The 15677-nt window shown below is 41.1% G+C and overlaps 1 protein-coding gene across 1 annotated transcript; it reads left to right on the top strand.

The window, feature by feature from the left end:
* Positions 1-7921: 7921 nt before the first annotated feature.
* Positions 7922-12730, top strand: LOC130549539 (metalloproteinase inhibitor 3-like). Its single transcript, XM_057326770.1, has 5 exons — positions 7922-8116; positions 8494-8576; positions 8793-8892; positions 11569-11690; positions 12020-12730. The coding sequence occupies exons 1-5, from the start codon at positions 7990-7992 to the stop codon at positions 12185-12187; spliced, it is 600 nt and encodes a 199-aa protein (XP_057182753.1). The 5' UTR covers positions 7922-7989; the 3' UTR covers positions 12188-12730.
* The last annotated feature ends 2947 nt before the right edge of the window (positions 12731-15677 follow it).

Below are 15677 nucleotides of genomic sequence, written 5' to 3'. Positions count from 1 at the left end.
CAGAGAGTTTTCCCAGAACAGTTTCATTCTGCCAAACTAAATATATGCTATCGTTAAATAATTGACGACAGTGGTCCCGACAGAAATAATCTTTTGTAAAACAGAAAGGTTCTTCGGATGTTAATGGTTCGTAGTTACGGAACAGTTTAGACAATTAAAAAAAAGTTATTCTATGGCATCGTAAAGCAACTTGATTTTTCAGAGTGTAAAAAGAATTGAAAAATGGTATTGGAAATTGCTCATGGTTTTATAGATACATGACAAATCAACTGAAAAACAGTGTTCCCTTCAGGTAAACGTGTTCTGCAGTTTTAGAAAATCTTATAAAATGTATTAGAAGAATTGCAGAAATAATGTTGATTTATAGACACTGTGTAACAATTTGGACTTGAATGCACCCCTGGTTTAGCTCCAGCCCTAATCAAACACACTCAAACCAGCTAATCAAGCTCTTCAGGATCACCTGAAAATTACAAGTCAGGTATTCTGAAGAAGTTTGACAACAAAAATTGCAGGACATTGACTCTTAATAGATTATGTAGATTCGCCATGATCCAGAATGCCAGCTATTTGCTGAAGTTTATCTTTCAATCCGAACAGCATGGAATGCAGTACTCTTCAGGTGCTTTTGCTACCCTTAAAAAAAGTTTATTCTAGTGTTATTAGTAACTTTTATTGACATAAGAGACTTTTATTTTTCTAGAGAAAAATAACTTCTAATACATGTTAAATACAATCTTATATGTATTTTAAATTTAGTCGTAGGATCACAAGACTTTTTCAAAACAAGTTCATGTCATTTACCTCAAATTTTGCCTTTGATTTTTTTTCTACTTTTTGATATTCATATTCTCTTCTCTCACTCAGATGCTTTGAACAGGTGTAGCCCAAATGCAACAGATGCAGCAATGGCAGAACACCTGAAGCACGCTGGGGGTGGTGGATATAAAAAATGAGCCATAATCAACTTTCACCGACTCTAAAACATTTACACATGTGTTAACCATAATCCAGTATTTTGTTGTTTACTTGTTTTATTGCTGTTTAACAGTAATACAAGACTGTTAGGAAATAATTGGTAGTGCCATAGCTCTGACTTCCATACATCAATGGTGGAAAACATGATTCACACTCCTGGAAGAGCTGGTGGTCGGGAACCAAGAAAATGAGAGTAAACATTTTGAAAAAAAATGGAAAGACTAAAGTAGTTACTTAAGTGTTAACTATAATACTGTACTTTTGTTATTTTTGTGTTTAATGGCTGCTTAACATTAATGTAAAACTCCATTGCTATTGAAATTCTACTATTTTTGTTTTCTTGTTTGAATAGTAGCTGATTAACAAATGGAAGACAATTAAAAATGTGATGTTCACTATAAAATATGCTGTGCTAAATTAAAACACTTCTTTTTGCCTAAATCCACAAATAATGTGTTATTGATTGTGATGTACACATGATTAAAACGTTGTATAGACGTTCAGGTCAGACTGGACCGATTTTGAACTTTTTTAGAAAGTATGTCAATTTAAGACACGTAAACCTTAAGACATAATTGCTTGCTGTCAGGGTTCTGGTAGACGGAGAGCACACCACGGAGGTAGATAAGAAAAAGGAGTTTATTTCAAAAACAGGAATATCCAAAAACAGGTAAGTATTTCAAAAACAGGTAAGTATACTTATCGGGGTAAAGAATTGCAGTGAAGACAACAAGACTGAACAGGGAAGAACAAAAAGGTGCAAACTTAAATAGAATCCTGATGATGTGATGCAGGTGTGGACTAATCAAAAATGGTGGATGTGCGGTGCATGCTGGGAAACTGAGTTCAGAACTCCGGGGAGAGGGAACGGGTGAAGCGAGCTGGCGGTGACGACATGGGGGGGCGTGGCCGGTGGTGCTGAAACCGTTACACTTGCCTTACACGATGTTACACAATGGTTGTGTTGTTATGTTAAACGCAGGCTTATATATACGCTTAAATTAAGCAGCAACATATCTAATAATACACGTCCAGAAGATGACAAATTTGGACATCCAGGGACGAGTAGAAAAGAAATGGAAATGACGGCCAGGTGACGTCAAAGACGTCCGTTCAACTTTCATTTTAGGAAACAAATTTTCAACCGTGACGGGACGTGTCAAACTGACGTCTTTTCAATGGTCATGTGCTTTCTCGTGTCTCGTCATTGGCCCCGCCCCTCTCGTCTCCCGTATTGCTTTCCTGCCGTGTCTCATGTTCCTCACCTACCTGTTCCTCACCTGCCCATCGTTATCTTCCTTTGTCTGTTTCCCTATTTAATGCCCGAGTGTTTGCTGTCTTGTGCGGATTCGATGTACTATGGTTACGTCTTGAGTTTCTTGTACTACGTCTACGTCCTGAGTTTCTTGTACTACGTCTACGTCCCGATTTTCTTGTACTACGTCTATGTCCCGTGTCTCATGTACTGTGAGTTTCCTGTGCTTCGTGCTATGCTCATGTTCCTGTTGCTTTATCTCGTTATGCCTTGGCTCGGCTGAAGAAGAAGAGGCAGCGGCGGGCAGCGCGGGCTCCATCCTAGCCGGCGATCCAGCCGTTGCAGCAGCCGGCGCCCCAGTGCAGCAGCCGGTGTTTAGTCGTGTGACCAGTATTGTGCCCAGCCCGGTGCAGCTGGTGTCCAGTCCGGTGTCCAGTCCGGGATCCAGCCCGGTATCCAGTCGTGTGCCCAGTATTGTGTCCAGCCCGGTGCAGCCGGGGTCCAGTCCGGTGTCCAGTCCGGCGTCCAGTCCGGTGCAGCCTGTGTCCAGTCCGGTGCAGCCGGTGACCAGTCTTGTGTCCAGTCCGGTGCAGCCGGAATCCAGTCCGGTGCAGCCGGTATCCAGTCCAGTGTGCCGTCCTGCCAAGCCGGCGTCCCAGCCTGTGATCCAGCCGGCGTCCCAGCAGGTGCAGCAGCCGGCGTCCAGTTCAGTGTCCAGGCCGGGATCCAGCCCGGTGCAGCCGGGGTCCAGTCTGGTGTCCAATCCGGTGTCCAGCCCGGTATGCAGTCCAGTGTCCAGTCGTGTGCTCAGTATTGTGCCCAGCCCGGTGCAGCCGGGGTCCAGTCCGGTGCCTAGTCCGGTGTCCAGCCTGGTGGCGAGTCCGATGTCCAGTTCGGGGGCCTTCTAGCCGGCCTTCCAGCCGACGTTCCAGCCTGCGTTCCAGCCGGTGTTCCAACCGACGTTCCAGCCGACGTTCCAGCCGGCGACTCAGCCGGTGTTCCAGCCGGCGTCTCAGCCGGCAGTTTGCCCGGGCCCTAGCTGGGTCCGGCCGACAGCCAAGTCGGCCGCAACCAAGTCTCCTGGGACTCCACCCATGCGAGCGCCCCCAGGGACAAAGACTGTTCCCCCCTGTCCCAACCCATTTGAACTGCCACCCATGTATTCCAGTGTGCTCCCACCCCCCCTCCCATGTTTGTTATTTTTATTGTATCACCCCAACCCGCTTATTGTGTATTTTTGTTTACCCTTGATATTGTTCTCCATGTTTTGTTTCATCTTGTCACTGTCCCAGTCGGTCTTGTCTTGTTAGTCGGTCCCTTGGTGAACACCTGGGGGTGTTCATTAAGGGGGGGGGGGCTCTGTCATGGTCCTGCCTTGTTCATGATTTTCTAGTCTGGTGGCAGGATCGTGACAGATCCCTTGTGTTTAGTGTGAGAAAGTCATGGTTTGTTTACCATTGACATGTCATGTGCTTTCTCGTGTCTCGTCATTGGCCCCGCCCCTCTCGTTTCCTGTATTGCTTTCCTGCTGTGTCTTATGTTCCTCACCTGCCACTCGTTATCTTCCTTTGTCTGTTTCCCTATTTAATGCCCGTGTGTTTGCTGTCTTGTGCGGATTCGTTGTACTATGGTTACGTCTTGAGTTTCTTGTACTACGTCTACGTCCTGAGTTTCCTGTACTATGTCTATGTCCCGTGTTTCATGTACTGTGAGTTTCCTGTGCCTCGTGTTATGCTCATGTTCCTGTTGCCTTGTCTCGTTATTTAAATTACCTTGCCTTGTTTGTGACTTTGTGTCGTGCCTTGTTTAGTTTACTTTTTGCCCCATCGAGGGAAGTATTTTGTTTCTAGTTTTGTATTTTAGTTCATCCTGTCAGACACCCCCTCGTGGGTATTCCCTTTTGTTCAGTGTTTGTTCCTTGTAAAATAAAGTATTTGTTAACCCCTTATCCACCGCCTTGCCTGCACTTGGGTTCTTCCGCCATGCCAGTCGTGACAGAAACGAGATTTCCATAGAAACGTTGTTTGCCGTTGATTAGTGTCGTGACGCTTGCGCATAGCACTGCATGCGTGCATTGTCCAGGACAACCTGAAATATTCATATGTGTATAATGATGTTTTTTTAACGATCAAATGTTGGTAAAGGGTCAGACACCTGGTGATCCACATGATTTTTGAAAAGAGCAACTTGTCGCTCGCGAGCCATATTCCCGACCACTGTTCTATATGATTGAATGTGATATAATAATTTCTGGTTCCACAAAGAACCATTCAGTCAGAAGTTCTTTAAGAACCATCTCTTTCTTACCTTTTGATAATCTGAAGAACCTCTTTTTCGCAACAAATAATCTTTTGTAAGACAGAAAGTTTCTTCGGATGTTAATGGTTCCTAGTTACAGAACCGTTTAGACAAAAAAAGTTATTCTATGGCATCGTAAAGCATCTTGATTTTTCAGAGTGTAATAAGAAATGAAAAATGGTATTGGAAATTGCTCATGGTTTTATAGATACATGACAAATCAACTGAAAAACAGTGTTCTCTTCAGGTAAATGTGTTCTGCAGTTTAAGAAAAACTTAGAAAATGTATTAGAAGAATTGCAGAAATAATGTTGATTTATAGACACTGTGTAACAATTTGGACTGGAATGCACCCCTGGTTTAGCTCCAGCCCTAATCAAACACACCCGAACCAGCTAATCAAGCTCTTCAGGATCACCTGAAAATTACAAGTCAGGTATTCTGAAGCAGTTGGACAACAAATATTGCAGGACATTGGGTCCCCAGGAACAGGGTTGAAGACCTATGCACTATGAAATCAGCCCTCTTGTTCAGTAGTCCGGGCACTGATCAGCGAGTCTGCCATTTTAAGGGCTGTCCCATTTGCAAATGTCTTCCAGTGCACTAAAACTTTTGTTCCCTTAAAATTCCCACAATGCAACTCAAAAACCAGTGAACATTGATGCTCTCACTAGCTGCGTCCCAATTCGCAAACTATCTGTCCTAAAGAGTATTCAAAATTAGAATTAGTATTTCCCAAATCATAGTATGCTGAAATGAGTATTGTTAATGTACATGGATGGTCTATTGTTTTCGGTGAAAATTTTATAATAAACATTAAATAAAATTAATAAATAAACTCACTGCAAGTTTAGTGACGCCACACTGCATTAATAAAATTAAATAAGTGATGCTTCGCTTAATTAATAAAAGTATACAGTAAACATTACAAATGAAATTATGAATAAATACATACTTAAATGCAAAGAAGGGCTGTATTTTGATTATTGTGACTGTTAACAACCACAGCTTCGTCTAGGGAACATGGATGCATCTTGTTTTGCTGCGCACTAAAATGGACATACTTTCCATAACAAAAACAGTACATACTGTACTTTAAGGGCATAGTGTAAGTAGGAGAATTGGGATGCAGCATATGTTCCTGTCATGAAACACTCGGCAGAGAACCCAATTGCAGGCAGCAGGGAATTAGGGGTTAACAAATGAGATTTATTAATAAAACACAAAACAAGGACCCACGGGGAGGTAAAACAATAATACAGTAAACAGGAACACAGACTGACTACACTAAACTAACAGAGACTATACAACACTTGGTATGTCTACAACAGAACTAATACTAAACTAGACTTACTTGACAGAATAATCACAAACAGGATCACGAGCGTGGGTAACAGTAAATGGCAGCGAACACAGCACAAGGCACAGGGGTATATCCACAGACAAGCACGAGAATGAAACACACACAATAACCGAACACAGGACAGTGAAACATGAGGGCTATATAAAGGGGAGCAAATCAAGAGGGAACAGGTGTGGGACATGAACTAATTAACAAGCAATAACGAGACGAAAGGGCTGGAACAGAGATTAGACCTGGAGAGAGAGAGAGTATGGCGGTCCAAAAGATCCAAGACTGTCTCTCTCCACATGAAACAAGGGATCCTGCCAAGATTCTGCCACAAGACCAAGAAATACCTGACATGATGCAGAATCATGACAGTTCCCTTACTGGAAATCAAGCCACAATTTTTGAAGCTGTCTAACCAAAATCGTACGATCAAACTTAAACAAAATGAAGCACAGTAGAACGCTTATTTTATGTATTGCAGTGAACACAGTGTGCTTAACATTTAAATGTAATATTAATATTAAATTTATGTACTGATATGTAACAAAGTAATTTAAGTGTTTTTCATGATGTACTTTAACAAATATTTAAAAACTAAAGTCAGAGATGTCGGTTCTGCCTGTTGTTGATAAGAAATAGTTGTTACGTCACAGAAAAATAAGTTATCAGTGTCCCAATGTGTAGTGAGCTAGGGTGCTTACCGCGCCCGACTTCATGTACACGATATGGCTCTCACTAAATCCTTGGTGTTTCGAGTCTGACCCGTGGGCGTGGCTTGTTGGATCTGACTAAATTCTTTGTGTTTCAAATCTTACGAAACCTTTACCATAATTCACACCCTCCTACACCGCATTCATCAAGGTGCTGCGTGTGGTAATTGATGAGACGAGTCATGAATTCCCAAGGAACAATTAACGTGTTTGGTTCATTACATTGTATGTTTAAACATATATTAATAAATAAATGGCATAAGCACAACATGTTTGGTTTGTTAGGAGCAATGTAAGAAAATGACCTGCAAAAATGCTTTTCAAGCGTAAATGAAATTGTAGGGAGTAAAATTAAATTTTTCCTTTAAAAATGTTTTCAGTTAAAATGTTACTAGAGTAAAGTACAGATAAAAAATAATACAGAATATAAAGTATAATTACTCAAGTACTTTACACACCTGCGTATGACGGGTGTGTGTGCTCAATGGAGAGAAGGAAGTGCCACTGAAAAAAACATAATCATGATATGATGATTCAGAAAAGAATGACCTGCAGAGCAGGATTTAATGTTTTATAGGTCACGTAACTACTTTTCAATTAACTGCTTACAGATTTTTAATTTAGAGGTTATTTAGGTTTATAATACAGTAGATTGGATTTTTAGTATACACATTTAACTTTTTTAGAAAGCTGCAAATTGTACTTAACAGATCAATTATAACGTATTCATTACTAAAGTAAATTAAATGGATAGTTAAACAAATACAAATCAAAATAATTTACTTACCCTCTTGTTATTTCAAACTTGTTTGTCTTTCTCCTGCAGAACACAAAGAGGATATTTTGAAGAATTTTAATGGCAAAAAAATGTTGGTACCCATTGACTTGCATTGGTTTTGTAAAATTCAGTTTTTTTGTAAAATTACTGTTTTTTACAGTGACATTCAATTTGATTTAAAAATAAAGAATAGATTATTCTCACTGTTGAAAGGAATTCACTCCACACACCTGACTTAAAATCCCACACACCCACACCAGTGTCCCAGACAAACAGGATTCTAACTTTCCTGGTATATTCCCATATAATTAACTAATGTTAATGTTATTCAACAAAGAATCAAAAATGCACCAAACTGCAATAAATTACAGACTGTTTTATACTTCACAACACATGGCACTGTACATAATTGTATTCTAGTATGTTATCTTTTAATATGCAGGACTAATTCATCAACACATAAGAATGTGGGAGGGGTTTGTTTGGTAGGAGGGGCAGATCCCTCCCTCAGACATGTGAACTATAAAATGCATCCACTTCCATCGAGAGAGGAGACAGTCTATCACAGCCTGTAAATCAGACCTAATCCTTAGAAAGTATCATTTGACTTCTGCTGCACATGATGGGCGTCACACTGTTGGGTGTTGTGCTGATCTTCTTGTCTGTAGGGCTGAATATACAGACAGCAGAGAGCTGCCGCTGTTTCCCACAACATCCTCAACATCAATTCTGCTCTTCTGAAATGGGTACGTCAAATCTAATATTTTTTCCAATATAATTTTTGTATAAATTTTGTAAACTGTAGAACACATTTAGCTGAAGGAAACTCTGTATTTCAGTTGATTTGTCATATAAAACCATGAGCGATTTTTAATACAATTTTTTCATTTCCAATCAAGCAAGTGTAAAAGTACTATTTACAGTATGTGCTGGAAATGTTTATGATTCAGAAACAAACAACAATGTCCACTGTTGAATGTTGTTAGGGGACAATAATAATTAAATATTGTATATTAACAATATATTAGTGAGTGTGTGAAAATTCCACAGTGCTGAATAGTCATGTTCAGGATGTTTATACAAACAGCATTTCTAACATTTATGCCACTTTATTTTCCATCAGTGATTTTAGCTAACGTAACCGGAAACAGACTTCCTGTTAAGGATCAAAACAACTTATTTCGGTATAAAATCAAAACAATCAAGGTGAGCTAATCTACTTGCACTTTCAATCATCCACATTTCTCAAATGAATCAGAATCAATTCAATTTAATGGACGATAATGTTAGTCTTTCATCTACAGAATATCTATCTTGAAAAAGAAAAAAGAAAGAGTATCACAAATTTCAATTTTGCAGAATATTCACCATAAAATACTACCAATACAAAATGTATGCATTATAATGAAACTTCTCTTTCAGGTATTGAAATGTTCTAACAATGCAAACCAAATTCAATACGTCTACACGGATTCATCCTCGTGTGGCATCACACTGGATCAGGGGCGATACGTGCTTTCAGGTACACCTCTGCCATCTCACATTGAATCTAAATTTACCATAAAAAACCTGTCAATTCTTTTTTTCTTTTGTTCTATTATTTTATTTATTAGACTTGTGAGGCAAAGCATATGAATGTACAGTGAGGTAAATAATTATTTGATCCCCTGCTGATTTTGTAAGTTTGCCTGCTTACAAAGAAATGAAGGGTCTATCATTTTTATGGTAGGTTTATTTTAACTGATAGAGACAGAATATATTTTTAAAAATCAGGGGAAAAAGTGTTATATAAAGGTTATAAATTTATTTGCATTTCAGTCAGTGAAATAAGTATTTGATCCCCGAGCAAAACATAACTTTGTACTTACCTTGTTGGCAAGCTCAGAGGTAAAACATTTCTGATAGTTGGTCACCAGGTTTGCACATGTGTCAGGATACATTTAGTCCACTCCGCTGTCAATCTTTAAGGGTTCTTGGCTGTCGCTCAGCAAATTGGAGTTTTAGCCTCCTTCACAGAGGTTCTATAGGACTAGTGTCTAGAGACTGGCTAGGACATTTAATGTGCTTCTCCTTAAGCCACTCTTTGGTTGTCTTGGCAATATGTTTTGGGTCTTTGTCATGTTAAAGCCACATCCACGACCCATCTTCAGTGATCTAGTTAAGGGGAGGAGGTTATCGTCCAAGATATTAAGGTATACTGGCCCGTCCCTCAGCCCCTCAATGCGGTGAAGTCATCCTGTAGCCGTAGCAGAGAAAAAGCCCTAAAGCATAATGTTTCCAACACTGTGCTTCTCTGTAGGGATGTTTTTTCTTGGGGTCAAAGTCAGCTTTTCTCTCCCTCAAAAAACAGGAGTCAATTTTGGTCTCACAGCACTTTCTCCAAAGCCATTTTTCTGAATAATTTTGATGTTCATTGTCAAACTTCAGACGAGCCAGACGGGTCTTCTTGGGCAGAAGGGACTCGAGACGTTTTTTTATGATCTCGGACTTGTCTTGGACTAGTTGGTATTTGCACTCGGACTTTTCTCGGACTTGTTCATTGGACTCGCCAAATGTTCTAGTCGGTCTCGACCGAGTCCAGCAATATATGTATATTTTTTCTCCTTCAAAACAAAACATTGATAGAGCATGCTTCTTGTGATCTGAAAACTGTTGCCGACTCTCGACTCAAGAACGAGAGCCGCGCGTGTTCATAAGTTCTCTCTTCACACAGCAGTTCAGTTCAGTGTGTGCTGTTGGTGTAACTAAATAACTCCGGTATATTGGTTCAAGTCCTTGGGACTGTCATGCATGCCAGAAAGTGAAGAACTGAATTAATTTGTGGGTAATATTAAGTGTTTACGGGAGACGCTAAACGCGAACACGTTCGACCGGTTCACTTAAAATAAAGAACCGGTTCAAATGAACGATTCGTCCGCAGCACATATATGTATCCTGACACATATGCAAACCTGGTGACCAACTATCAGAAAGGTCTTGACTTGGACTCGAACCTCTTTGGACTCGGTCTTGACTTGGACTCGAACCTCTTTGGACGTGGACTTGTCTTGGACTCGACAACGGTGGACTTGACTACAGCCCTACTTGCGGTTGCTTCAGGATTTCAATCTATTGTGGCATAGCGTGTTACCAATGGTTTGCTTGCTAACTGTGGTCCCAACTGTCTTGAAAGCTTCTTCCGTGTAGTTCTGGGCTGATCTTTAACCTTTCTCATGATCATCTTTACCCCATTGGGGAAATCTTGCAGGGAGCTCCAGTCCAAGGGCAATGGATAGTTTATTTGTAGTTCTTCTATTTCCAAATAATCGCACCAACAGTTGTCTCCTTCTCACCAAGGTTCTGTCTGTTGCCTATCAAGGTTTGTGCAGGTCTACAATCTTGTCCCTGACATCCTTTGAAACCTATTTGGTCTTGACCACGGTGGTGGAGAGGTTGAAATGGAAGATACAGATTCTGTTGGCAGGCATCTTTTATAAACATAACAAGCTGATTTAGGAGTACTTTCTTAAAGTGACAGGACTAATCTGTGGTCCATATAGGCACATAACCAATCTGTGGAACCAGAATTCTTGCTGGTTGGTAGGGGATCAAATACTTATTGAAATGCAAATCAATTTATAACTTTATAAAAAAATTCCTTTGATTTTTTTGGTTGATATTCGGTTTCTATCAGTTAAAATAAATCTACTTTACCATAAAAATGATAGACCCTTCATTTCTTTGTAAGCAGGCAAACTTACAAAATCAGCAGCCATATCCCAAGTCCACAACATCTTGCAGCTTTTGCAACTGCCCAGTGCCGACTTTTGCCATTCTGAAAACATAACTAGTTGAAAATCGCAGTGTTCATTATAAATTATTTATCCATGTGGGTCATTCTTTTTTAATTCATGTGCCCTAATAATCTTTAATTAAAATCTGAAAATGCACTTCTGCCCTTCAGTTGCTATTCTTCTCTGACAGCATTGGCAAAACACCCTCTTTACCTGTCAGTCTGCTGCAAGTTCTATTTCAAAATGAAACAACTGCATTTTTAGATCCACATTTATATTGGAAAACACAAGCCTCAATTTTTCTCATTCGATATCCATAATTTATGATATCAAAAGTTGTCAAATGCTGAATTTGTCAAACAGATAAAAACTTTACAGCGAATTTCCCATTTCCAATTTCTTTCTTTTTTCTTTTTTTTTTAAAGGACACCGGTTTAAATATGGAATCGAGGTGGGGATGTGTGACCTTGTCAAGCAATGGGATCTTCTCTCCTTAACGGAGCAAGAAAACTTCAAACAAACATATAAGATGGGCTGTGACTGCACGGTAATGATATACAGCATACAAAACCTTACAAAATTTTACTTTGGTATTCACAATTTTCTACCAAAATGGCATAGTTTCAAGAATTAGCCAACCTCTGCCATGCAAGCCTCCATTAAAGTGAGTGCATTTTGCTTTATTAAAACAGAAAGTTCACCTAAAGATAACATTTCTATCATCATTTAGAAGCTTTCAGTCTCTAAATTGTACTTGCATCTCTTGGAGCAACATGAGGATGACAACTATTCCTTTAACATTAGTCAAACACAAAACTCATGTCAATGTCAAACTGTCCGTCACCTCAAACTCACCTCAAACTGTCATCTCCACAGATCTCTACATGTTTTGAAAGTCCATGTTGTCCCCAATCTAAGAAAGAATGTATGTGGGAAACCAACTCTCCTGACTCTCTGGAGTACGCCTGTCTGAGGGACAGTGACGGCATCTGTAGCTGGTACAGGCCAAGTTCAAAAGTTGATGAAGATCCAATGTGCATCTAAAAGATCAGCATTTTCTCATTCTTAAAGAAGATATTTGGTTGATGCTGAGAATCGTTGTTCTTTCTAATACTAATTCAGCTTCAGAGTCCATTTTTTAATCAACTTAACACTGCTGTTTTAACTCTGAGGAAAGATCCCATTCTTCCCCCACTGAGTGTTTCCATCTGCAAATTAAAAACCTTTGTATGCAAAATAAACATGTTTCTATTTGATTGTAATATGAAAAGTAAGCATGCTTTGTAAAAACAGGATATTTTTTAGTTGACTTCAATAAAAATGCATATTGAGCAACATGTCTAAAAGCATGATATGAAAAATGACAACTTTAAAAAACCATCACAATGTTTAATAAGCTGCTGATGTAAATCCCTTATATTATCATCTACATTTATGAATTCTATGGATGATTTTACTGCTTTTAACATGCATTTAAGGTACACATTCTTCATCATACTGTTCACTTTGAGAATCATTTCAGCCTTTAAGCTCAGGTATCTGTTGATGGCAGAGGAAAATTTCTCTGCTTTTTCGCAAATTGTAACTCTCACACTATTAGTTGAAAAAGTGACGCGTTGGGCTAAAATATACACATCATTTTAAAAATGCCAAAATGGAATCCTCTTATTTTTCTATGAAATAAGAATCAACTTATTTCATAGGGGCTGTGTGGCTGTACTACCATGTCTGATCATGACTACAATAAATGCAACAAGTTAACATTAGACCCATTTTATGTGTTGCCAAAAACAGATTTCCAAGTGAAAAAAAGCATTAAGCCCAAAGAAGCCTTGGTTTACAAAAATTTTATGTCAGCTATAGGGCCGTTGTTAGGCATTGTTTGGAAGATTGCTTCGCCAAAGAATGTACAGTGCCCTCCACTAATACTGGCACCTTCGGTAAATATGAGCAAAGAAGGCTGTGAAAAAATGTCTTTCCTTTTCTGTCGGTCTCTCGACGTTGTGTCGAACCGACCGAATGGGGTTTGATCTTGAGAACCTATCAGCTCTGATTGTACTTTTAAAAAGCTAATGAAGTTTGCGAATGGCATGGCATGCCAGTCTCCGCCCCATACATACAGGTATAAAAGGAAGATGGCGTGCCCATTCATTATCGTTTGGGCTGAGGAACCTGAGAGGCATTCCCGGTCGCTGCAGTGGACGGCGAAGCATTGTGGCATGAAGGACACAACGTCTCGTTCCCTCCATCAGGGAACTGAGGTTACATACTGTACGTAACAAAGACATTCCCTTTCTGTTGGTCTCTCGACATTGTGTCGAACCGACAGAATGGGGTTCCTATACGAAACGCCACGGCGCTGCACCGCATCACGAGTTCCAGCAGAGCGACACTGACCGGTCTGGGCGAGTCACAAGTTAGCGCAAACACGAATCGTAACCTTCCAGTGGTGTAGTAAGACATCAATGCGTGAATCACGACGAGAGGCTTTTACTAATGACCGTACAGGCAGTGGCCTTTGCTACTCTAGGGGCGAGATAGCCACCCGACACTGTAAAGAAAACTGGGAAGCGCTACCCCCTCGCCTGAGGGGAGAACACTAAGGAGACCACATCTGCCATAGGGAGAATAAACGTGGAATACCTACATGGTCTCAACAGTGGGGCGATCTCATGGGAGTAGTAGTGCGGTGTCCCAAATGGGGTGCACAGAAGCGGTGGAGTCCACCGAGGGGAGGTCACAGGTTCACTGACAGGGGAACCAAGAGTGAGGAAACGTCAGACGGGTCTACCCAAGGAGGGGAGTCACTACGTGTGCAGCACTAGTTCAAGTATAAGGGTTCGCCTCGTGAGGGAAACTCACCTATACTGGGCCTGGAATACTAGCCGCTCCGCCCGGCTCGTAAGCTTGAAGTGCTTAGTGATGGATGGAATGCTTATACTTCGTCCAGTGGAGGAAGTAGGGAAGCTGGAACAGCGCACTGACTCAACTGATGAAGGGGAGAAGGCGCTTTGCAGGTGTACGCCCAGCCGGCCATCAGTCTTACCTCACTACCAGTGGGCACGGGAGATCTTGGGATTGGTACGCCAAGGTGATGGCGTCCACGATCCAGTACACCAATCTCTGTTTGGAGACAGCTCTCCCCTTCTGCTGTCCTCCAAAACCGACAAAGAGCTGCTCAGAGCTTCTGAAGCTCTGCGTGCGGTCCAACTAGAGGCACAGGGCACATACTGGACACAACACGGAATGGGTTGGGTCTTCCTCCCCGGAGGGGAGCTCCTGCTTGTTTTCCACCTGTTCCCTGAAGGGAGTGGTGGGAACGTTGTGCACTTAGCCAGGCCGGGGTCTCAGCACCGCGTGGGAGTCACCCGGCCCGAACTCAAGGCACTCGTTGGACACAGAGAGTGCATGCAGATCCCCTACCCTCTTGATGGAAGCAAGCGCCACTAGGAGAACCGTCTTCATCGTGAAATGAGGTGGAGCGACTTCTCCTAGGGGCTCAACGGGGCCATACCTAGGCCCACAAGCACCACATCAAGGTCCCAAGAGGGTACGGAGTGCGGTCGGTGAGGATTCATCCTCCTCGCGTCCCTCAGGAATCTGATGACCAGGTCGTGCTGACTGAGAGACTTACCTGCCACAAGATCGTGATGTGCAGCAATGGTGTGCGACCACGACACTGATCGCACAGCTCTGTGGGTCTTCCCTGCGGGAAGAACACCAAGACGAGAAGAGGCACCACTTATAGGTGTACAGTCGCCTAGTGGCTGGGGCTCTTGCCTGAGGGATCGTAATCACGACTACGGGAGGCAGGTCACTCAGGATCTCCTCGTCCCTTCCAGAAGCCAGATGTGGAGGTTCCAGAAAGTTCTGCCATCATTTACTAACCCTCAGATTGTTCCAAACTGGCATCAATGACTTTGTTCTGTTGAAAACCACGGAAGATATTCAAGATTTTTTGTTACCAAGCAGGTTTCTGGCACCATTTACTTTCATAGTATTTTTCCTTACTATGCAAGTCAAAAGTGTCCAAAACCCGTTTGGTTGCTAACATTGTTCTAAATATCTTCATTTGAATTCATGAAGGTTTGGTCCAACCTGAGGGTGAGTAAATGATCACAGAAGATTTTCATCAGTGTGTATAGCAAAAATTTATATATAGAAACAAATACTTATAAATGAAAAATTGAGAATGCACCCGTGACTTTTGTTTACTGCACTTCTGGCATAAACCAGACCCCCTGTCAATAATAAGATGAAGCATAATGGTAAAACAGCCCCTTACCGTATGTGTGCATGTAGCATTTGTTTTGATGGATTGTCTTATTTATTTCATGTAATAATTGTCACGCTTCTGGGCGGATCAGAGAGAGCGCCACAGGGATTTCAGGGAAAACACAAGTGTTTAATAGAATGCCATAAGGATAATACAAGTCACAATCAAACATAAAAAGGTAAACGCCAAAATAATCCAAATGTCCAAATAATACATAAACGAACAACTCCCCAAAATCCAAAAGTTCCAGTAAAGTTC

Source organism: Triplophysa rosa, unplaced genomic scaffold (genome assembly GCF_024868665.1).
Source record: "Triplophysa rosa unplaced genomic scaffold, Trosa_1v2 scaffold129_ERROPOS575971, whole genome shotgun sequence".
In the NCBI taxonomy this organism is placed as follows: Eukaryota; Metazoa; Chordata; class Actinopteri; order Cypriniformes; family Nemacheilidae; genus Triplophysa; species Triplophysa rosa.
Note: the sequence above shows the minus strand (reverse complement) of the source record. Positions and strands in the feature narration are given on the sequence as shown.